General features: G+C 45.3%; 1 protein-coding gene across 30 annotated transcripts in view; it reads left to right on the forward strand.

The window, feature by feature from the left end:
- The window catches only part of TLN2 (talin 2), a 482,025-nt gene that overhangs the window by 440,838 nt on the left and 17,652 nt on the right, over nucleotides 1-23,535 (forward strand). For all 30 annotated transcript variants that reach the window (XM_035261780.3, XM_078333299.1, XM_078333307.1 and 27 more), the window contains 4 exons: nucleotides 4,795-4,980; nucleotides 9,243-9,350; nucleotides 18,032-18,137; nucleotides 19,466-19,590. In XM_035261780.3, the coding sequence (XP_035117671.1) occupies nucleotides 4,795-4,980; nucleotides 9,243-9,350; nucleotides 18,032-18,137; nucleotides 19,466-19,590 (525 nt within the window). The remainder of the gene's footprint in view (nucleotides 1-4,794; nucleotides 4,981-9,242; nucleotides 9,351-18,031; nucleotides 18,138-19,465; nucleotides 19,591-23,535) is intronic.

The following is a 23,535-nucleotide window of genomic DNA, read 5'->3' on the forward strand; positions in this document are numbered from 1 at the left end:
TTAGGAGATGGAGACCATCGTGGCCAACATGGTGAAATCTCATCTCTACTGAAAATACCAAAATTAGCCAGGCATGATGGCGCCTGCCTGTAATCCCAGCTACCCAGGAGGCTGAGGCAGGAGAATCACTTGAACCCAGGAGGTAGAGGTTGCAGTGAGCAGAGATCAAACCACTGCATTCCAGCCTAGGGAACAGAGAAGGTGAGACTCTGCCTCAAAATAAAAAAGCATTGGTAACTTCCTGGCAAAAGGGAAAGTCAGTGTGGCTGCACTTACCTTGAGCATAAACCCCGTCTACAGTGCATAGCCTCTCTTGATGCACGTTGCTGTGGGTACCCGCACACACGCGGAATTGGAAGTCTGAGGTTTGCTGTTGGAAAAGCCTGAATGCCATTACCTGAGACGCTTCCCTTGAAAGTCCAGCTTCCTTCTGTTGGAGTCCTCTGACCTGAGAGAGTTGACCCTGTTTTTTTCTCACTTGTTCCAGCACTGCAGAGTTGAGGACATTCTGGAGTTATTACGATGTGGATGATATCTGCCATCCTTGTGATCCCACAGAAGTTGTGGATTGGCTCATTCTAACCCCCACAAATAGAAATATGCTGAAAATGAGTAGTTTCAAACACTTTTCTTTTTGATAGGAGGTTTGATCACAGACTCAACTTTTTGGGGGAAGAGAAACACCTACCTTTCCTCCCAGTTGTTCTGCCCCTTTAAAGGGTCACCTGCAAAGGCAATCTGAGAGCACTAGAAGCAATAGTAGAGCAATTTCACAGGGTTTGGGTGACAGAAACTTGGGTTTTCTTGTCATATCTTTAATGAATCTAGCTTTGATTGACGTCGTGCTCAGTTGATGCTTTAAAGGAGAACTGAAAAGTGCAAGAGTAACTTAAAAGCTGGTGATGTTTTAGGTACCACTGCCTGGCACCTGCCTGGCTGCACAGGCTGGGCGTTTCCCACCAAAATCTGGACACAGCTCCTTTTTAGGTTTTGTTTATTTTTCATTTTTGTGGGTACATAGTAGGTGTCTATAGGTATGGGTTACCTGAGATATTTTAATACAGGCATGCAAGGCATAGTAATCACACCAGAATAATTGGGGTATCCTTCATCTCCAGTGTTACCCTTTGTGTTACAATCCAGTTACACTCTTTTAGTTATTTTAATGTACAGTTAAATTTCTTGTTTTACTGTAGTCACCCTGTATGCTATCAAATACTAGGTCTCATTCATTCTTTCTATTTTTTCTACCCATTATCCCTCCCCACTTCCCCACCCCCAACTCCCACCTCCCTATGACCCTTCGCAGCTTCTGGCAACCATCCTTTTACCCTCTGTCTCCATGAGTTCAATTATTTTAATTTTGCGTCACAAGTAAGTGAGAACATGCGAAGTGCTTGGCTTACTTCACTTAATGACTTCCAGTTCCATCCATGTTGTTGCAAATGATAGGATCTCATTTTTTTTAATGACTGAATAGTACTCCATTGTGTTCATGTACCACAGTAGCCAAGAGTTGGAAGTAACCAAAGTGTCCATCAGCAGATGAATGGATACACGTATGCAATGGTAAACACACACACATAATACTGAAGAGATATCTGCACTCCCACATTTATTACAGTTTATTTCTTCTGTATTATATATGTAATATATGCATGTGTGTGTGTGTATACACATATATATAATTTTGGCTATTGTGAATGATACTGCAGTAAACATCCGAGTACAGATATCTCTGATATACTGATTTCCTTTCTTTTGGGCATATACCTATGAGTAGGATTGCTGTATCATAAAGTAGCTCTGTTGTTAGTTTTTTGGGGAATCTCCAAACTGTTCTCCACAGTGGTTGTACCAACTTACATTCCCACCCACAGTGCACAGGGTTCCCTTTCTCCACATGCTCGCCAGCGTTTGTCATTGCCTGTCTCTTGGATACAAGCTCTTTTGACTGGGGTGAGATGGTATCACCCTGTAGTTTTGATTTGCATTTCTCTAATGATCAGTGATGTCAAGCACCTTTTCATGTACCTGTTTGCCGTTTGTATGTCTTCTTTTGAGGAATGTCTATTGAGAGCTTTTGCCTGCCTTTTGATAAAATTATTAGTTTTTTCCTGTAGAACTGTTTGAGCTCCTTACAGAGGCTAGTTATTAACCCCTTGTCAGATAGAGAGTTTACAGATATTTTCCCCCATTCTGTGCGTTGTTTCCTCTGCTGTGCAGAAGCTTTTTAAGTTGATATGCTCCTATTTGTCTGCTTTCATCAGCTGTACTGTTCTAGAGGAAATGTTTTTATTTTCCTTCCGCACTTTAAATATGTCATGCCACTCTCCTGGCCTGCAAGGCTTCCCCTGAGAAGTCTGCTGCTAAGTACATTGGAGCTCCATTGAACGTGTTGTGTTTCTTTTCTCTGGCTGCTCTTGGGATCCTTTCTTTGTCTTTGACTTTTGGAAGTTTGATTATTAAACTCCTTGAGGTGGTCTTCTTTGGGTTAGATCTGCTTGGTCTTCTATAACCTTCTTGTGCTTGGATTTTGGGGTCTTTCTCTAGGTTTGGGAAGCTCTCTTTGAATAAACACTCTACCCCTATCTCTTTTTCCACCTCCTTTTTAAGGCCAATAACTCTTAAATTTGTCATTTTGGAGCTATTTTCTAGATCCTGTAGGCAAGCTTCATTGTTCTTACTCTTTTTGTCTCCTCTGACTATGTTTTCAAACAGCCTGTCTTCAAGCTCACTGATTATTTCTTCTATGTGATCAGTTCTGCCACTGAAAGACTCTTATGCATTCTCCAGTATGTCAATTGCATTTTCAGCTCCAGAATATCTGCTTGTTTCTTTTTAACTATTGCAGTCTCTGTTAAATTTATCTGGTAGGATTCTGACTCTCTCTTTGTGTTGTCTCGAATTTGAGTCTCCTCAACACAGCTCTTTTGAATTCTTTATCTGAAAGGCCACATATCCCCAGAATCAGTCCCTGGCCCCTTATTTAGTTAGTTGGTGAGGTTATGTTTTCCTGGATGCTTAGAGGTGTTCATTTGTGTCTAGACATTAAAGAGTTAGGTATTGATTATAGTCTTCGCAGTCTGGGGCTGTTTGTACCCATCTTTCTTGGGAAGGCTTTCCAGGTACTCGAAAGGCCGTGGGTGTTATGATCTAAGCTATATCTGCATTGGGAGCACCCCAAGCCCAGTAACACTGTAGATTTTTAGACTCACAGAGGTACTGTGTTGATGGTCTTGGATACGATTCAAAAGAATTCTCTGGATTACCAGGAAGAAACTCTTGTTTTCTTCTCTTAATTTCTCCCAAACAAATGGAGTCCTTTGCTCTGTGCTGAGCCTCCTAAAGCTGGGGTGGGGTGACACAAGCCCCCCGGTGAACACAGCTTCTGACATGCATAAGTGGGCCTAATTGTAGTCATCAAAGAGACCTGAAATTTGGAGCCATCCTGGGAAACTGCAGACATATGGTTATTCTAAGTGTACCCATGTGGTTTAAAATTCACCCAGAAGCGTGGCAGCTCATGCCTATAATCCCAGCACTTTGGGAAGCTGAGACAGGAGGATTGCTTGAGCCCAGGAGTTTGAGCCCAGCCTGGGCAACATAGGGTAACCACATCTCTACAAAAAATTTAAAAGTTACCTGAGTATGGTAGCATGAACCTGTAGTCCCAGCGATGCAGGAGGCTGAGGTGGAAGAGTCACTTCAGCCTAGGAGGTCGAGGCTGCTGTGAGCTGAGTTCACTGAATTTTATTCTGGCTGAATACAATTCACCCAGATTGTGGGCTTCCATGCAGCACACGCCATGAGGGCCACATTGTGAACGGCCTTCATGTGGCCTTCATTCCACTCTAGCATTCAAGGGTGAAGGGGGGATTTGGAGTCCCAGACTGCTTAATTGTAGCTGCCCATTTTTTAGGGAGCAGTGATGTTTGACCCTGGTTGGCATTCCATGGGATGCTGACTGGACCCGCCCTTCTTCCTCAGGGAAGCCTTCCCTGCTGAAACATGGTTGTCTAGGGCTGAAGACAGAGCAGCCCCACCTAGGCTAGGGGTCCTCATGTAGGGACAGATGCACATTCGGCACACACCCAGGGTACCAGTTGCTCATGTTAGAGAGCCAGAACAGATGAGCATGAAGCAGAAATGGGATATTGACTAATGATGGTTAATTTATTTTCAGCTTCTTTAAAGGGGGTGGGTGGATTGCTAAATAATTCACAGTGTCACCATGGCGCACTCGACATGAACACCTCTGCACAATTATGCAGTTATATTTATAAGACAGGCTAAGAATAGAAGGAAGTGATGCTTCATTTCTCCCAACCTCACAGCCCGTGAGAGAGAGAGAGGTGCGTCCTGCGTGATAGAGCCAGGTCAGTCCTGCCCTGAAACCAGCACTAGGACTGAGAGTTTCTGGAAACTGCCAAAGCACCAGCAGGGACGAGGGAAGAAAACTATGAAGCCATACAACAACCTTTCACAGGATGGGTAGTGTGTAAATATTGGTGTCAGCTTCTACAGACCAGCAGGTATAACGCTCTAGATATGTCTCCCTCACCGTATTGTTCCCGTGAGTGCCCAGTGTAGGTGGAAGAGGTTTGTCCATGAAAATCTTGAAAACAAAAAACCATGTTACTGTACTCAGATTTCTAATTTCCTGCCACGTGACAGTGTCTTCCAGTCACTGGCTGAGTTTTCAGACACAGGCTACAACCTGGTCGGAGAAGAATACATTATTTTTCTCTTTTCCTTTTTGATTTTTTTCACCTCTCTGTTTCTGGCTTCCAGGTGTTCCAGTCAAAAGACGTACCTGAAAAGACATCATCACCTGAAGAATCCATAAGGATGACGAAAGGCATCACCATGGCAACAGCCAAAGCTGTGGCAGCTGGGAACTCTTGTAGACAGGAGGATGTGATTGCTACTGCCAACCTGAGCCGGAAGGCTGTGTCAGATATGTTGACAGCTTGCAAGGTAAAGACTGTGGCGTTGTTTTGGATGGATAGATGATTCTCGGTCATGACTGGGTTGCTTAGTATAGTCTGAAAAAGGGGAGGGACACAGAACCTTAAACTTTGTAATAAAAAATGCACACAGGGCCAGGTGTGGTGGCTTATGCCTGTAATCCCAACACTTTGGTTGCTGAGGCAAGAGGATCGCTTGAGACCTGGAATTTGAGACCAGCTTGGGCAACATACTGAGATCCCATCTCTTAAAAAAAATTTTTTTTTAAAAACCAAGTTGCTCATGGCAGCTGCCATGAGCCTGTGCTTGGTGGTGTGCACCTGTAGCCCTAGCTACTCAAAAGACTGTGGCAGGAGGTTCACTTGAGCCCGGGAGTTCAAGGCTGCAATGAGCTAGGATTATGCTGCTGCATTCCATCCTAGGTGACAGAGCAAAAGGCTGTCCCTTCGAGGCAGGTGGATCACGAGGTCAAAAGATCGAGACCATCCTGATCAATATGGTGAAACCTTGTCTCTACTAAAAATACAAAAAATTAGCTGGGCACGGTGGCGCGTGCCTGTAATCCCAGCTACTCAGGAGGCTGAGGCAGGAGAATTGCCTGAACCCAGGAGGCGGAGGTTTTGGTGAGCCGAGATTGCGCCATTGCACTCCAGCCTGGGTAACAAGAGCGAAACTCCGTCTCAAAAAAAAAAAAAAAAAAGCACGCTGAATATGGCATATGAGTATGGCATACCAGCCTGTGGGAAATGACTCTCTAAGGCGATTTTGTGTTTGAGAGGGAATGGAGTCAGCCCTGCTGGCCCTAATCCTCCCCCTTCTTTCTAGTTCTTCCTAAATAGGCGGGAAACGTTCCTGCAGAGTGTGGTGGAGGCCTCTCCGAGGGTTGAGGACAGGGATCGCAGCATTTTGTTCCAGCTCCTCCAAATGGAAACTGTTGGCTCTTCCGCTGGACCTTTTCCTGCCCCCATAGGTCAGCCCTTGTGCATTAGCAGAGGTTTGCCATCCCTGGTGAGGAAGTGAGTTGGGGGAACACAGCAGAACGTGGGGAGCTACTTTTCCCAGTCTGTGCTAGACATCTTGGAAAAGTGCCTCTGCTCCTTTGGGTAGACAGTTGGAGCAACTGCCATGAGCCTGTGCTTGGTGAGGGAGCCGTGGAGACCCAGGCCTAGAAGCTTTATTTGTGGTCGGTTAGGAAAGTGAACTATCAGAGCCCCACATCGTCCTGCATCCCACCGAGCACCCCAGCCCAGGCCTTCACCCTTCTAGGGACAGCCTTGCCCCAGGGACTGTGGCTTCTGCTCAGCGATCAATCAATGATCCCCTGCCGTGGTGAGTGAGGGCGGGGATTGACCCGGAGTTGCAGACCAGCTCTTACAGCATGGGGTCTGAGGGGGCAGAGCCATTCTTGGTGGTGAGTGTGATGGAAGGTGGAGAGAAGAGGGTGGGTTGGAAAAGACAGGGCTGGGGGAGTAGGTAGGGCCACTTTCACAGAGAACCCAGGGCTGCTAGGTCAGGGAGTTTGGACTCTCTCCTAAGGCTCCAAGTATTGGCCACAATGATAAGTTCAGTGGAGCCCACCTACCAAAAGTGACAACCGCCAGAGGGGTTACAGCGTCAATCAGAGTCATGTGTCCCTAGCAAGACAAGGCCTGCGTGCATCACGGTGTCCACACATGGCACCTTACATTGTAGAAGGGCTGTCATATATATTCTGCCATTTGATTCCAGATGAGAAAGGCAAGACTAATCCATTATTCTGTTTGTCACATGATAAAATGGGCTCAGAGAGAGAAGTGGCATGATCAAGGTCACACAGCTATTTACCGTCAGAACCGAACTGAAACCGGCTCTCCTGATTGCTCAGCCACTCCGTTTCTGCTGCTCAGGGCCTCCCAGATGTAATGCTCAAGGTCACTCTGGTTGATGCATGACAAACACTTTTGTCTCTAAGCTACAGACTCGAACAGGGGGAACTGAACAGAGAAGAAACCATGATTAAATGGTCTTTTTGAAGGGAATGCAGCTCAGATGCTTGAGTGTCTCCTGACGTGTGTTCTCCTGTTTCCAGGGGAGGAGCTCAGGTAGTACAGTGTGGGTGCCGTTTGCCCATCCTTAACTCCTCTCTGTCATCGTGGCACTGGGTCACATTAACTGGGCTTTACAGGACAAGATAGCAGCCACAGCTCTGAAGCCTGTATATTAGCTTCACACACCAAAATCAGAATTGACAGGAGGCACTGCTGAGCCCTGATGCTCCTGTTAGGATAGGACTGACTCAGCAAACTCACTAGCTTTTCTGTTTCCCTTGGTCTCCTGTATCCTTCACCCCTTTGCAAAAGGAAATAGAAAAGGAGTGCCTGCAATAAGGCATAGACAGGAAACCTGGTGTGGTGAGTTGTGGGTCAAGATGGAAGCCTACATGCCAAGCAGAAGGGCCAAGTCGCCTTAGTCCAGCTCTGCCTTTGCCCTGGCTACCCTGCTCAGCCCGTACACGGAGGGGCAGAAAATGACATATGGGCAAAGAGAAAGACTTACCTAAGCCCTAAGTTAATTCTCATGCGTGTTTCTTTCTGGTCTTACTTTCCTGCGCACATGTGTATATTAGACATAATTTATGTCTACTGTTATAATTAATGTTATAAAGCTATTTCTGTGTTGCTATACTGGTGACTTTTTAATGACTACAAAATACTCTTAATGAATGTTATCTTCCCACGGTTGTCAGATATTTAGGCCGTCTGCATTGTTTTAAAATCCTGAACTTTACTGCAGTGAACATCTTTGGGCATATCTGGTTTTCTTCTGTGTTTTGGATTATTTCCTTAGGCAAAACTCCCGGAGATAGAATTAGTGGGTCCGATAGTATAAGACATTAATTTGTGCCAGATTGTTCTCTCAAAGAGTTCTTCGCAGTTACAGAGCCCCCAGCAGTGCACGCAAGCACCTCAGCTCCACCTCTCCCACAACCCTACACACAGGCTTGCACATAACCTGCTGGCAGTGACTCTGAGTAGCATCCAGGCCTGTGTCTTCCCACAGTGGTGTCTCATCAAACAGACGGGAGCCCTGTGCCTCACCATTGGAGGCACAGGGGTATAAGGATGAGTAACAAGTGATGGTGGGTGGCTGGGAGCATGGCTCTTGGCTCCTGCCTCTGAGCCCATTAGTCCTCAGATGGGGAAAACCTGGCTCATACATGACATGCTGGCCATGAGAATTAGCCACACTCTGTCCAGGGCTTAGGGGTAGGTCAAGGGAGAGCCCAAGGTATTCCCATCAGCACTCCCATTCTCAGGAAGAGGGGCTTGAGCGGATAGAGCATGGAGGCTGGTCTTTGCCCTCAGCCTTGACCTTTTATCCTACTGCGTGATTTGTATTTGTTCTGATTAGCAGTATCTTTATAGTTGTATATGTTTCTGCAAGTCCCTCGGTTTCTTTCCAGAAGGAAGCTGTAGAAGGAAGGAGGGGTAGGGTTGCCAGTTTTAACAAAAAATAGGATGTCTGATACTTGCTAAAAACTCACTGATTTTCTGAAATTCAGATTTAACTGGGTGCATTTTATCTCGTGACCCTGTGAATGGTTGTGCCTTGAGAATGGTGTCACGAATGAGTCAAGTTAGCAGGTCATAAGTACAAGGAAGAAGCTCAAGATGCCGTGTTAAGCATGTGCACTGGTTTGTGTATCTCGACTTTTGTATAATATGAGATGAGTTATGGTGCCTCTAGGGCACTGGGGAGCTCGCCATCTGAAGTTTCCCAGGAGCTAGAGGGCCCTGGTCACAGAGACCTCACTGACTGCAGCATGGTAAGGCCCAGGGATGGGAGCTGGGCTTAATTAGCCTGTGAGCAGAGAGGGTTTCAGGACCCCTTTCGCTGTTAAAGAGAGGCGAGGCTGACCCTAGGTCAGTCAGTACATCTCCAGCTGTAAGCACTGATCATGAATCTTGCCTGGATGTTTTTGTACATGTGGAATTTTTTGCATTTCAAAAAAATGTGGGGTGGAAAAAGGAACAAAGCACCAGATTCAGCTGTTTCTATCGTTTGGCCCCGGGGCTCTAACAAAGTCTACACACAGACTGACTCGGAGAGCCTGCGGTGGACAGGTGGGTGGTGGCAGAAGGACGTAGAGGAGAGAGAACCTCTTCTGTCCAGGGAATCAGGGCAGTTTCTCGAGGTCACCAGAGTTGAGGTCTCCTGCCTCTGAGTCTGGGTCTGCCCAACGCTGCTGGCTTTTCCCATTTTAAGATTTCAACATTCCTTTCTCTCTCCAGCAAGCATCCTTCCACCCCGATGTCAGTGACGAGGTGAGAACCAGAGCGTTGCGTTTTGGGACGGAGTGCACCCTCGGCTACCTGGACCTCCTGGAGCACGTCTTGGTGGTAAGAAGGCGCATGAGTCAGGGCTGGGGTGTCGCTGTGTCACTCTAGCTGCCCTGGCTGATTTGAACCATGCTTTTCTTGGGAAGACCTCTCTCAGAGCCCTGTCCAGTGCCACTGTGAGGCTGGGACTGGATTGAACTGGAATCTCCCATGATGCACTGATCCAGCACACAGAGCTAAAAGTGCAGTCTGGATGAAGTTGCAGTTAGAATTCAGGAAAGCCCAGTCCTCCTGTGTACCTGAAAGGCAGGCTTAGCATGTAAAGGGAGGAGGGAGCAGAATGAAGGACAAAGTTGGTGGGCAGCCAGTGCCAACCTGAAAAAGTGTCAGCAGGTCTTGTTAGGAAGCCCCCAGTACATTCTGCAAGAACACGGAAGGCTTCTGACAGAGCCACGCCAGCCTCAGTGGCAAGTTAGGGAGGCTGCCAGTGTTCCAAGTGATCTACCAGCCCTTCGGGACTTCCTCCCATCCTCGAACGAATGACTCCCCCAGCCTGCTGTGCCCTGTACGGAGCTGGGTTAGGAAGGCATAAGCGGCAGACACCAGGCAGGGGCCTCGATGGTCATGGCTGGTGGGCTGCCCGTGTGGGAGCCTCAGTTCGTGCAGTTCTTAAGGAGGCTTGACTCACTCCAGATCCTAAGGACCAAACCACAGAGCACCAGGAAATATGTACACTGTGTGTCTGTCTCTGTTGAGTTCCAGGAGCCATATTAAGAACTGTGTAAGGTCTAGGGCAGGCCTCAATAGTCAGGGACACCTCCAGAAAAAGAGTTGATGATGTCTCCCCTTCATCACTACCGTTGCTCTTACCAAACTTAACAAAACAGATCCATCAGACCACCTTTAGATACATAATGCACATATCTAGAGGAGGAATGTCAAGCCCTTCATTTGCTGGTCATTCTCAAGTTTTCTTATTCTCTCCCTGTGCAGCCATGAGGCTTATAGGCCAAAGGAGTCATCTGAGACCCAGAAAGCTTGTCCCTTTGTTGAAGTCACTCAGCTCTTCAGCAACAGAGCTGGATCCAAATCCCAATTCCTACTATTCCCATCTCTGTGCATTTCACTGCCTCCTTCTTAGAAATAAATTACTTCTGATGCTAAACATTTTAGGTCATTTAAGGGATCACTATTTTTATTATTTATCCAGGTAACTGGCCAATTCTGAAGTGCATTTTTGGGGGAAGTAGCCAGTCTAGGGTACTAACATTGGGCTCTCAAAGTCTGAACCCTTGTGAATAGAGATCAGCATATCTTATGTTCACCAAGGAAAGACATCTTAGCCAGTCAGCCCTCACAGGCAAGAGCCTCTAGCTAGACAGGTTGGGATACAAAGTGTTCAGTCTGTAAGTGTGCCTAGCAGGAAATTTAGGTTAGAGAGAATCACACCAGCAAAGCTTTCAAAAGGCATCTTTCTCATTATGGAACAATGCATTGTGAGTCACAGAGAACGTTGTTATAACCAACGACAGTAGAGTGGCGTCGGTAGGTTTAGAAGCCTCAAGTGCAAATCCTGCTTTTGCCACATAAGTAGCTACATGGCCACCATCATATCGGGGGTTCCGTTTCCTCACATGTTAAACAGGCAGTTTATTAAGGAGGAAACGAGCATGTCTGGAAACCCAGGGCCTTGTGGGCAACCTAACATTTGCTGAATGCTTTCTTAAAATCTGGCCGGATGCCGTGGCTCACGCCTATAATCCCAGCACTTTAGGCAACTGAGGCTGGTGGACCACTTGAGGTCAGGAGTTCAAGGCTAGCCTGGTCAACATGGGGAAACCATGTTGACTAAAAATACAAAAATATCTACTAAAAATACAAAACTTAGGCCAACATGGTGGCAGGCGCCTGTAATCCCAGCTACTTGTGAGGCTAAGGCAAGAGAATCGCTTGAACCCAGGAGGTGGAAGTTGCAGTGAGCCAAGATTGCGCCACTGCACTCCAGCCTGGGTGACAAAGCAAGACTCCATCTGCCACTGGGAAGGTGCTGTTTCTGGCTAGTGGGTGGTATTTGCTAATGGTGGGCTGGGCCTGAAGCAGCAGTGTCCTCTGCCTCCTACATGGGAGCTCTCCCGCCACACTCCATTTCTCCCTGTTTTTTCTCTCTCATGCTTTTGCTTTGGTCTTGTTCATTTTGGGGGAAGGGAAGAGATACAGAGATCCTCATATTTCCATTTCACCACTTCTCCCCGTTTCCATTTCTTAGTTAAACCAATTTTCTCCAGCACCTGTGCAGCATGGATAATGTACATGACATCTGTGGGTCCAGGCCCCGCACATACAGGCCTCAGGTTCGCGTTCTGTACCTTTGCCCTTGGTGAGTCATTGAACAAGAATGTCACTGTGTAGGTAGGGTCTCCCTCCAGGTCTGTGTCTGCCACACACACAGTCCTGGATGGAAATGGAGCAGAGGTCTTTTACTCTCCAGCAAAAATACAGTTTATTTTGGGGACAGGAGTTCTCTCTTCATAAAGAAGGGCAGGTGCCAGCTTTTGTCTTAAGGAGAAGTTTCTAGGGTCACCTCCCTGACTGCATCCTACTCTGAACTCTATCCCAGTATTTGGGAGTGAGGCATTGAATCTGCTCAGGTGCTTCCTTTCACCCCCTCACTTCCCCTTTCCATGCCCACCTTGTTTGGGTGAGCAAAATAAGACAAGGCTTTCTTGTGTGTATGGTGTGCATCCATCCAAGGGGCAGGCAGATGGCTGGCCTCCGCCTGAGGGGAGGCCGAGAGGTCCAGGATCCCTGGGAACATTACAGCAGGTCTAGGAACACTCCCAGGCCACACAGTCAGAGACTGTTGCTCAGTGACCACTCAGTCACTGTGTCAGCGTCAGCCCTGATGGTAATCAGCAGCTGTTGTGTAACAGGAAGAAGGGCACTTGCTGCAGGGAGACCCAGTGTCGCAGGTCATTCAGGAGGTTTCATCTCATGGAGGTCGGAGGTTGGAAGGAGGGAGAGTGACCACGGCCTAGGCAAGAACGGGTTGCATTTTGCGGCCAGATGTACTTCTCTGGTGACCGTTGACGTTTTAGTTGATTGATTTTCTGTTATGGATGCTTCCTTGTATTTTCTGTAGAATCAGGACTCTGAAATCTTCCATGTGACAAACTTGTGTGGTTGAAATATCTGTTAAAAGCCTGCCAGCTGAGTTTCTTTTCCTCGTTCTATACAATTGCTGTCAATGTGGTCGTAACTATGGTGGAAATATCAATGTCCTGGTTCTCTAAGGCCTTTCAGAGGTTTATGGTAGCTGGTACTAAAATGAAATCGCTAACAGGAAGAAACGCTCAATGATAGTAAAACTATTTCTATAAAAGAAACAGAATCCATCTCATCCTTTGCAGTAAGCATTTTCCCCCTTGAGACTGAAAAGATCCAAATACATTTTTTAAATGAAATTGTCAAAACTTAGCAACTAAGCATGAGACGCAGTGAAAGGAAGATTAAAAGTTACCCCCAAAGTTCTCGAGCTTCATGATTAGGATCATGGTAATGCTACTGACAGAGCGAGACAGAAGAAAGGGAGATTTTATAGATAAAAGCTATACAATTTACAGGGTCCCTAAGTTTAATTAGGCACACTTTACATTTGAAACATTCTCTGGATGTAAAGATGGAGGAGATACAGGTCTAGTGCTGACAGTTGAAGGCTTTTATTCATGCAGATGGGCCTTTTATTTTTTTTTTGAGGTGGAGTTTTGCTCTTGTTGCTCAAGCTAGAGTGCAATGGCATGATCTAGGCTCACTGCAACCTCCACCTCCTGGGTTCAAGTGATTCTCCTGTCTCAGCCTCCCGAATACCTGGGATTACAGGCACTAGCCACCAGGCCTAGCTAATTTTGTCTTTTTAGTAGAGATGGGGTTTCACCATTTTGGCCAGGCTGGTCTTGAACTCCTGACCTCAGGTTATCTGCCCACCTCAGCCTCCCAAAGTGCTGGGATTACAGGCATGAGCCACCATGCCTGGCCAATATGGACTTTTAATAAGAGCATACAATACAGACATAAGAGAATAGAGTCAAGACTAGATCTTGGAAAAAAAGTGAATCAGTAGAAGGAAAAATGTTGGAGAAATCATGGAAAAAGGGGACTTCAGAAATAGTCCTGAAAGAAAGGGAATGCAGGAAACAGGCTTATCAATTTTGGCTTTATGGTTGATTTATTAAATCATCATTTATTCTGTTGACTTCCTTTTGTAGACCACACAAAAGTAATATAAGCTAAGCACACGGTGGCCCCTAATCCATTTATAATCTAGTCAGCCTCCCTCAGCGGTCTTTGTTGTTGTTTATAGAATGTTAAAGAGTGAAACAATAAAAGAGAAAACTATCAAAAAAAAAGTTTTCCTCCTCGAAGTTGACCAGTGCTGATGACTGACATCCAAGCATGTGGATGAAGTAGCATTATGTATGTAATGTATGTATGTATTTATTTATTTATTTTTGAGACAGAGTTTCGCGCTTGTTACCCAGGCTGGAGTGCAATGGGGCGATCTCGGCTCACTGCAACCTCCGCCTCCTGGGTTCAGGCAATTCTCCTGCCTCAGCCTCCCGAGTAGCTGGGATTAAAGGCACGCACAACCATGCCCAGCTAATTTTTTTTTTGTATTTTTAGTAGAGACGGGGTTTCACCATGTTGACCAGGATGGTCTCGATCTCTTGACCTCGTGATCCACCCGCCTCAGCCTCCCAAAGTGCTGGGATTACAGCATGAGCCACCGCACCCGGCCGAATTTATTTATTTGTTCATGTTCATGTATTTATTTTTGTTCCTTAAAAAGCAGAGTATTTTCTAAAAAAAATATAGGAGGAAAACGAGCCTCTGTTTCTAGGGAATTATCATAAACATATAGAAAATACAAGTTCCTGGTGAAAAATTATAGAACCCCCTCAACAGTATTCTGTCACCTAAATTTGTGACATTGGTCATTGCCTTAGGTCTGCTGCCAAAAATAAGTTCCTATTCACACCATTAGCCATAACTCCTAGAAATCTGGGTTGGAATAAGGATAGGAAAGAGGAATATTATTTCATACTGAGACTCCTGTAAGCCACAGGCCAGTGCTGTATGAAGACCCAACAAGAAATGAGGAAAATGAAAGCCAAATTGCTAGTCTAGAGAAGACATCAACATTTTTTTGAAATTCTCTTTAGAAGAAAAGAATATGTACTAAAATTTGATGAGTTGTTTGCGGGTGACAGATTTAAAAAGCAATTAAAAACTAGAGATTTTTATTCTCTCTCTCACGGAAACACACACACACACACACACACACACACACACACCCCACCACCCAGACCCACACACAGACCTACAAAGCCCAGTTAGAACCTTTTGGTATTTAGAGACTCCAAATGGAGGACCCCTGCCTGGGGAGTCCTTTAGAGAATTCAATTAACTCTGAACAAACATAGGATGTAATTTGGACAGAGCCATCTCCCTGTTGCCCTGAGAACTGCTTTGTGGCACTTCAGAGATGCCTGTTTGAGTGGCAGTGGCCTCCTGCATTTGCTGTTTGCTGGGTCATCATAGAGGGTTTGTATCGCAGGACAAGGAGGAGCTACTCTGCCTCTGCAGCTATCACAGTTCAGTATTTCTGCAGAACCACAGTATGAGATCTTTGGCAGGGCTAAAATTACCCAGCTTCCACTGGCAGAGCTTTAATTTGGATCTGTCTATTGTCTGCTATCAGAAACCGTGTTGACTTAATGGCAGACTAAAAATAGAACTCCTCTCTTCCTCCATAATCTAAAGCGCAGGTTCTTTATCAGCGCTGTTCTCTGTCAGAGAGAGCCGTCATAGCGTACACTTCTGCATGAACAGCTCTCCTGTTAGAGACAGAAGTCTTTAATCGTTCTGCTTTGTGGGAATGTTGGTAGCAGTATAGGAACAAACATCCTTTCCTTGTTTTGAGCTTAGGGAGAAATCATCCAGTCTTGTATCATTACTTATGAATGTCCCCACCATACCTTTAACCATTTGCTTATTCATGCTGTGTTAGTCACTTTAGAGAAACCAATGCTGTGGACTGCTTAGCTAGTGAGATCCTGAGCCATAACTATGAATAACCTGGTAGCCTTACAGCATATGTTGTTTCAGACAAATATGGTCCAAGCCGTCTGCAATTAAGTGGTGACAAATGCCACCATCTAAGTCTAAAGCAGTGGTTCACAACTATGACCACATATGAGAGTCACCCAGGGAACTTAAAAAGATTGTCATGCTCAGGCCACACACCAGAACATTTCTATCAGTAGCTCTTTATATGATCTCACCACAACTCTATAAGGGAAGACTACAGTGCTCACTTAATAAACTGAGGCCTAGAGAGAGAATAAGTACCTATTACACAGGTACATTGATATTGACTACTGAACCTGTGCTTAACGAAACTGTCTGCCTATTGGCTGTCGTGGAAGGTAAAAGGCATTTATCCCCCTTCCTCTACTTCTCCATGGTTCTAGTGCTCTTTTGTAACTGGTCTAAAGCCATCAGGGTAGGATTTGTCCCAGTCACGTATTGGTCTGGTTTTCACTTGTTAATTCATTTGTTCATTCATTCAAAGGTCTTTACTGAGTTCTTAATATTTGCAGAGTGGTATATAGAGGCCCTAGTGTGAAAGAATGAGAATCACAGAGCAGCTGGAATCATCATAGAACAGTAGCAAAGATGAAAGGAGTGTAAAAGATTATAAGAAGAGGGAAGAAGTGGATAGATGCATATGAAGTAATGCTCAAAGATTACTGAGAAACCCGTTTGTGTGTATGACATAATGTCATCTATACACTACTGTGTCTAGGGCTGGTCATAGTGTAACCCATTAGTGTAACCCTCTAATCTTTTTTTTTCTAAGCGTTCTTTATAGTCATGGTACAAAGGGGTTAGTCCTGGGTCTGAAAGCCATCTTTCCAAATTCCTAAGAAAGACTGTGCTCCCCGGCCAGGGGAAAGAGTGTGGGGCACCAAGAAGGGAAACAGCATTTAATGAATGCCTATTGTGTTCTCAGTGTCATGAGAAATACTCCCCATGTGTTAACTCCATTTTGTTTATTTATTATTTTTTGAGACGGAGTCTCGCTCTGACACTTAGGCTGGAGAGCAATAGCTCCATCTCAGCTCATTGCAACCCCCGTCTCCCGGGTTCGAGCAATTCTTCTGCCTCAGCCTCCCGAGTAGCTGGGACTACAGGCACCTGCCACCATGCCCAGCTAATTTTTATATTTTTAGTAGAGACTAACTTGTGGGTCTCGCTGGTCTCAGACTCCTCATCTCAGATGATCCACCAGCTTCAGCCTCCCAAAGTGCTGGGACTACAGGCGTGAGCCACCGGGTCTGGCCTCCATTTTATCTTTGTGCCAACCCTGAGATATAGGCATTATCCCAGCTTTACAGATGAGAAAACAGATTTAAACCAGTAATGGATGAAGCCAGGTTTGAATACAGGTTTGTCCATTTCCAAGCCTGTTGCTTTGTCCCCTATTCAGAAGCTGCAAAATTGTGCAGAGCAGACAGCAGTTATACTTCTCCCCCGACTGTCTGAACATTTCTAAATCTGAAGATCACCATTGGAAAACAGGAGAAAGAGATAGCAGAAAAGAGCATTGGAAGAGGTATTTCAGCGTGAGGAAGGGAGAGGATGGTGTGCACCAGTGTTTAGATCCATGGTGGAAGATGGAGAAGAGCTCTCATCCTGTGTCACAGTTCCATTCAGAGATGAGTTTGAGAAGAAATCAGCTGCGAATGTCTTAAAGGCGTTTAGGATTCTCAGTACCTTTTTAAAAATTCATTTAAAAAAGCAAAAGATAATTTTTAAAAACCTTGGACCTAATTCCGAGGAGGGCACATCCTGAGGACTTCTCCCAGGAGAGCTTGCAGTCAAAACTCTGGAAATGGATTGTTTTCTCAGGAATGATCCTCCTGATCAATCAGTTGTTGCTCCTGTAGGGATTTTGTCTCTAGGACTTGAGTGGCACATTTCCTGTGGTCCTTTGTTTTGTTACAAGTACTGATTGGCCCATAGCCTGGGGCTTTTGCCTTCACTCATCACGTTCTTTATTATTATTATAAAGAGACAGAATCTCTCTGTCACCCAGGCACTGCAGCCTTGCCCTCCTGGGCTTAAGAGATCCTCCCACCTCAGCCTTCTGAATAGTTGGGACTACTGGTGTGTGCCACCATGCCCTGCCAATTTTTAATGTTTTTAAAGATAGGTGTTCTTGCTGTGTTGACCAGGCTGGTCTCCAACTCCCGGGCTCCAGCAATACTCCTGCCTTGGCCTCCCAAAGTTCTAAGATTACAGGTGTGAGCCTCTATACCCAGCCAGAATGTTCTTAAACTTTGAGTAATTTTCAGTTGCATGTGTGTGTTTTATGTACAAATAAAGGACCAATGAAGGTCCAAATGAAAGACAAGTCAGGACTTTGGCTCCTTTATGATCTTAAGAGCTGTGTCAGAAGGGACCTTAGAGACACCGCTGGTTCCCAGCTTTTCATTTCTCACCCGGGGAGACTGAAACCCAGTGAGTCTTAAGGGTTTTTCCACAAGAAACTGAAGTCACTTGGGACAGAGATGCAACTTAAACCAGGCTGTCTGACTCCACATCCACCAGGAGAAGTGTGCCTCTTTCCCATCCCGTGGTTACTATCTTCCTCATGCCTCTGACTTGCCCTTCACCTGTAGATTCTTCAGAAACCAACCCCAGAACTCAAGCAGCAGCTGGCCGCTTTCTCCAAGCGAGTCGCCGGTGCTGTGACGGAGCTCATCCAGGCGGCCGAAGCCATGAAAGGTAAGCTGGATTCGTGTGTCTTGGTGGAGGGCAGCCCTCCCAGGCAGTGCTAACACAGCAGACTGGGCAGAAGAAAAGCATAGCCGGCATAGGCCTTCAGCTGGCAGATGCAGCCAGCAACACAGTGAGGACTTCCTTCAAGCAAATGAGTTTAGAGTGAGCTTGAAGCAGTAACACCTTCCCTGAAGCAAGTCTCCTTCTCTAGTCTTGTACGTAGTACTTCGACTTAAATGGTATCCTCCATCTAGAACCACTCACTCCCCATTCCTTTTTGGCTCCATTTTCATTCATCAGGATATTTATTCTCATTCAAATAATCCTTCATGTTTTGAAAATGATGCTCTGAAAACATCGTGGGGACACCCTTTAAAAATGCTTACATAGAAACAGTCAGCTCACCGGGGAAAAGTCTTTTCACCAATTTCCTTTACTTTGAATGAAGGTTGACAGGTCATTCCTCCTGGGTTCCCTGGAGAAGAGAATGGCAAATTTCTGTGTGACCTACAGCATAGTCTAGCTTCTCCTGAGGATACTTACTTATATTCATGAGCTTTAAGTTCAAAATCAGAGCAAGGCTCAAGCCTTGGGCCATGAGTTCATTTTTGAAGCTGCTTGGTGACTACCCTGTGGTGGAACCATACACACAACTGACTTAGAAAACCAGGATTAGGCCGGGCGTGGTGGCTCACGCCTGTAATCCAAGCACTTTGGAGGCCAAGGCAGGTGGATCACCTGAGGTCCGGAGTTCAAGACCAGCCTGACCAACATGGTGAAACCCTGTCTTTAAAAAAAAAAAAAAAAAAAAAAAGGGCCAGGCGCGGTGGCTCAAGCCTGTAATCCCAGCACTTTGGGAGGCCGAGGCGGGTGGATCACGAGGTCAAGAGATCGAGACCATCTTGGTCAACATGGTGAAACCCCGTCTCTATTAAAAATACAAAAAATTAGCTGGGCATGGTGGCGCGTGCCTGTAATCCCAGCTACTCAGGAGGCTGAGGCAGGAGAACTGCCTGAACCCAGGAGGTGGAGGCTGCGGTGAGCCGAGATCGCGGCATTGCACTCCAGCCTGGGTAACAAGAGCGAAACTCCGTCTCAAAAAAAAAAAAAAAAAAAAAAAAAAAAGAAAGAAAAAGAAAACCAGGATTAGCAACCCCCCCGCCCCACCCCCATCCAGATGGCCTTTAAGAGAGCCCAGAAGGAAGGTTCCTTAGGATAATGCAGGTCAGGCTCCTGGGGCCTTTGTGCATGCAAATCCAGACATCGTTTGTAATTAAGCCTGTGCCCTGAGGTCTGCAGCTACCAAGCATCACCTTCTTTTCGACCGATTCTAGGAACGGAGTGGGTGGATCCAGAAGACCCAACGGTCATCGCAGAAACAGAGTTACTGGGGGCTGCAGCATCCATTGAAGCTGCTGCTAAGAAGTTAGAGCAACTGAAGCCAAGAGCAAAACCAAAAGTAAGTGTTCATTTGTGGTTGCCTGTCTGGTTTCAATGGGTCTTCCAGTGGGTGGCTGAGAAATGGAGCTGGGAGTACTGCAGGGAGATGAGCTCCTTCCCCATGGTCAGATTACCTGCCCGGCACTGTTTGAGTATGGGGGTTAAAAATGGTGGATGAGTCTTTCAAGTTAACCACCCAGAAAAATACCTCTGGGCATCCAAAGGAAGAACTGGAGCATTTCCAGTCTTGATTTAGTTCCATTATCTAAAGCAGGTGTTGGATGCTTCCTGTCGGAAGTTCCTGTTACCAGATAGGAGATTGTTAGCCTCCAGTTTTCTGGTTTCTCTTTTGCTTTTTACAAAGAAATAGCACAGAGGGCAATGAGAACTTCAAAAGTACACCCTTTCCCGGCTTTTTCAGAATATGCTGGAGAGGATGGGTAGCTGATATGTTTTTCCCATCTGTATTTGTCATCTAGATAAACGCTTAAAACTTAAGATTATATGTGAAGAGAAATAGCCATTTAAAGGAAGGAGATACTTTTAGATTGGGCAGGAAGAAGGACACTTTCTAAATAAAAGGATGATAAGCTAGTGCTATCTCCAGGGGCAAAGCCCCCAACCCTGTTAAGCTAATACCTCCTTCCCCACCTTCCATGACCGTCTTCAGCAGGAAGGTGGCAGAACCAGAGGCATCCTCTTTTTCTTCCTATTCAAGTAAGCCCTGGTGGTACATCTAACTCAACAATTTCTAAGGACCCAGATATGTTTGGAAATAAAATCTGGCTTTTCCCCTCAAAAAAGGGTTGGATTCCACCAATTTAATATACCTAAAAATGTATCTAATTTTGTAAGACCAAGGTATGGAATCTGGGCCCTGAAATAGAGGAGTCCACTCAAAAACAGTGCCTGGGCCAGTGTAGTGTATGAAATAAACACAGACTGGGTCTGTTAAGCTTGGGAACACTCTTAGAACCTTCGAATTCTTAGACCCAACCTCCTAATTGTCGCTTTGGAGTCGGGAAAGGCACTTAAACATTTTCTCATCAAGATGTAACTTAAGGATTTTGGCCTCTGATGTTGTGGTTTACCGTGGTTCTCTCTGCTGGCCTCCACCTGAGAGTTTTGGGTTGCCTGGTATCATCAGAGTTTTTCTTACAAACTTAAGAGCTAAGTGTGGATGTTGGGACAACTCTTTTCTGGTTATGCCTTCGTTTCTGCTTTGTCAGTGAAGTTAATTTTGAATGAAAAGTACACTTTAAACTTAAGAGTCAACCGTTAACTAAGATTTAGCTGTTTGGTACATAATGTCTTTCCATTTCCTTGTCTGATTTATCACGAGTGGCCTCTCTTGGGGAGGGCCCTATCTGCTAATTCCAAAGCCATGTCAGTTGACACATTGGTTCTCCTGGAGAATGAGCTCAGTGCTAAGTTAACATTAACACTCGCTGTATTCTAAGAGCTCCTGTTTCAGTGTCTTTCCCTCTGTCCTACTTCAGGGTCCTTCTGAGCTCTTGTCTGTCTCTGTATCCTGGTTTCCCCCTGTCTGGTCATTCACTTCTTGATTCCAGATGGGAAAACAAAATTATTAAAGTTCTTACCCCATAGGATTATTATTATAATAATTAAATAAGATGGTGTAAGAACACTGCCTGACATACAGTGAGACTCGGTAGATAGTAACTGTATCACCATTATTATCATTATCATCGTTGAAAATATGTGTCTGGGACTTTTTCCCTAGGAAATGCCTGAAATCAAAATTATTCCACAGGACCCCGAGAAAAGAAAAATGGAAAGCTCACATTGTTTAAGGGCCAAGCATGTGCCAGGCAGTCTTTTCTAGGTACTTGATGTTGACTGACTCATCTGATCCTTTTAAAAAGTCCATTAGAGTCAGAAGCACCAAGAGGCGAATGACCTTGCCAGGGTCGGACTACCGTCACTCAGCTGGGAGGCCTGTGTATGGCTCTGCGTGACAGTTTTAGTCCATATCAGTCCCTGTTTCCACGTGCCCACCCCCCATTGTCAGAGGAGGCTTGTCTAGTCCCACGAGGGCCATTTGTGTTTTATGTGTGCCCTTTGAGCTATTAATCCCACCTCCAGGAATCTGTCCTGAGGAGGAAATCCAAGAGGCGAAGAAAGTTGTATCCTGTGAGAGGGCTGTCCCTGGCAGTGTTGTTCATAGTAATGAGCAGTTGGATGTGACCAAGTGTCTCCTCAAAGGAGTATTATTCAGCTATGAAAAATAATGGTTGCTAGGACTGTGTAACATGAAGAAAATGCTCCTGGTATGACAGAAAAGATGCAGAATTATGTCCTCATGATTACCGCTGTAAAAAAAAAGTACCTGCAGATGGAGAAAATGAGTAGGGACCGTAAAAGAGTGATGTTGGAACTGGATGATGGAAGGGTCTGCGTTTTAACCTTCTATAAAACAATGGTTTAAAAATAACTGCACCTTAAAAATTAATGGTGACTGCTGAAGTGGGCCAGTAAGGACTCCCTACAGTACTCTAGGGTCATACAGCCGTTGTGTTTACATTGAGGGTTTTTACCGGAAAGCCAAGGAATCCTTTGGCCAAGGTCAAGGTTAATGTAACTGATGATGTGAATCCTTCGTTTGAGGGTTTCTGCCTTAAGTCACTCCCGTCATATTAGGAAGGGTGCTTGGTACTTCTAGAATGCTTTACCATGGTCTGAAGTCTCTCTCTGCCTGATGACCAGAAGCTCCTGCGACATGGATATTATCTATGAAACTGTTTTGAAAAACCCTCAACCCAAAACATAGTTTTTGCGCCTGCCTGATAGGGCAATACACTTTGCAGTAACTTTTGCATGAAATAAAATATCCTGTTTGCCTTGATAAAGGAACTTATTTCCCCAATTAAAAAACAGTAAGAACAATCTGACACCAAAATCAGCCAGTCTTTAGAGGTTAATCCCTTCTCTCCATTCTCTCCCGAAACCTTAAAAAAATCCTCAGGGTACTATAAGTAAACAATTGCTGTGACATCCCTATAATCCTACCCTTGTACGCACAAGCCATCGGTGTAAAATGAATATGTCTCCCTTCTGGGGAGTATTCGTACGGCTTTCAAGAAGAGTTTGGGGAGGGACAGTAATTTTGTTTAAAATGCTCTGCTCACCACATTCTCAGGTTGCCTGTTTTTAAAAGAGAATGGCTCATGATCTATCATGATGATTCTGGTGTATTTCCACCTCAGGCTCCTAAAACTTAAGCATCACTTTTTGCCTGGAGTCTCCCAGACATGCACGGTTGAATCAGCGGCTCACGTGGGGAAATGAGAATGTCAGTGAGCTCTGGTGCATGTGCTGACAGTATTGTTAATGGCGCCGTTTCCACACCTGCGGGCAGACCTGTGCTCCAAAGACAGGTATCGGAGTTGCTGCAAAAGTGATCACCCCCTGCAGCCGTAACCTTCAATACAGTGCCTAGTCTCGAGCTCAGTCAAACCTGGATGCCTTTGCTGCAGGCCTCTGTGTGATATGTTTGATATATTAGGTTGTTATTTAATCCAACTATATATCAAACATATTCCTACAGTGTCTTGCCCTGTCTCCGGGGGTTCCTAATAAAGTTTATAAGGCAACAGGAAAGAACACGTTAAAATCACAAATAGATTTAGAAGACGGAGCTCTCATTACAATTCATGTTATATTCCATTTCTTCTTGTAGCGTTTGAGACCTGTACCAGTATTACTAGATTATTGGCTTATTACAGAAACGAATAATGATTGATGTTTCCTAAGAGCCTGGGATATTTTGTGCGGCTTGTGATGAATCCTTAAGGAATTCAATATGCTCGGTGGAAAAACGGTTCCAACTCATGTCTGTGACATAGAATAATGGGCTAGATTTATATTTCATTTTGGTTCATTTTTATCCTGATCTTCAATTTATAGAAGTTCATATCAGGGTTTCAGCAAAAATTCAAGGAGC

This window comes from Callithrix jacchus, chromosome 8 (assembly GCF_049354715.1).
Source record: "Callithrix jacchus isolate 240 chromosome 8, calJac240_pri, whole genome shotgun sequence".
In the NCBI taxonomy this organism is placed as follows: domain Eukaryota; kingdom Metazoa; phylum Chordata; class Mammalia; order Primates; family Cebidae; genus Callithrix; species Callithrix jacchus.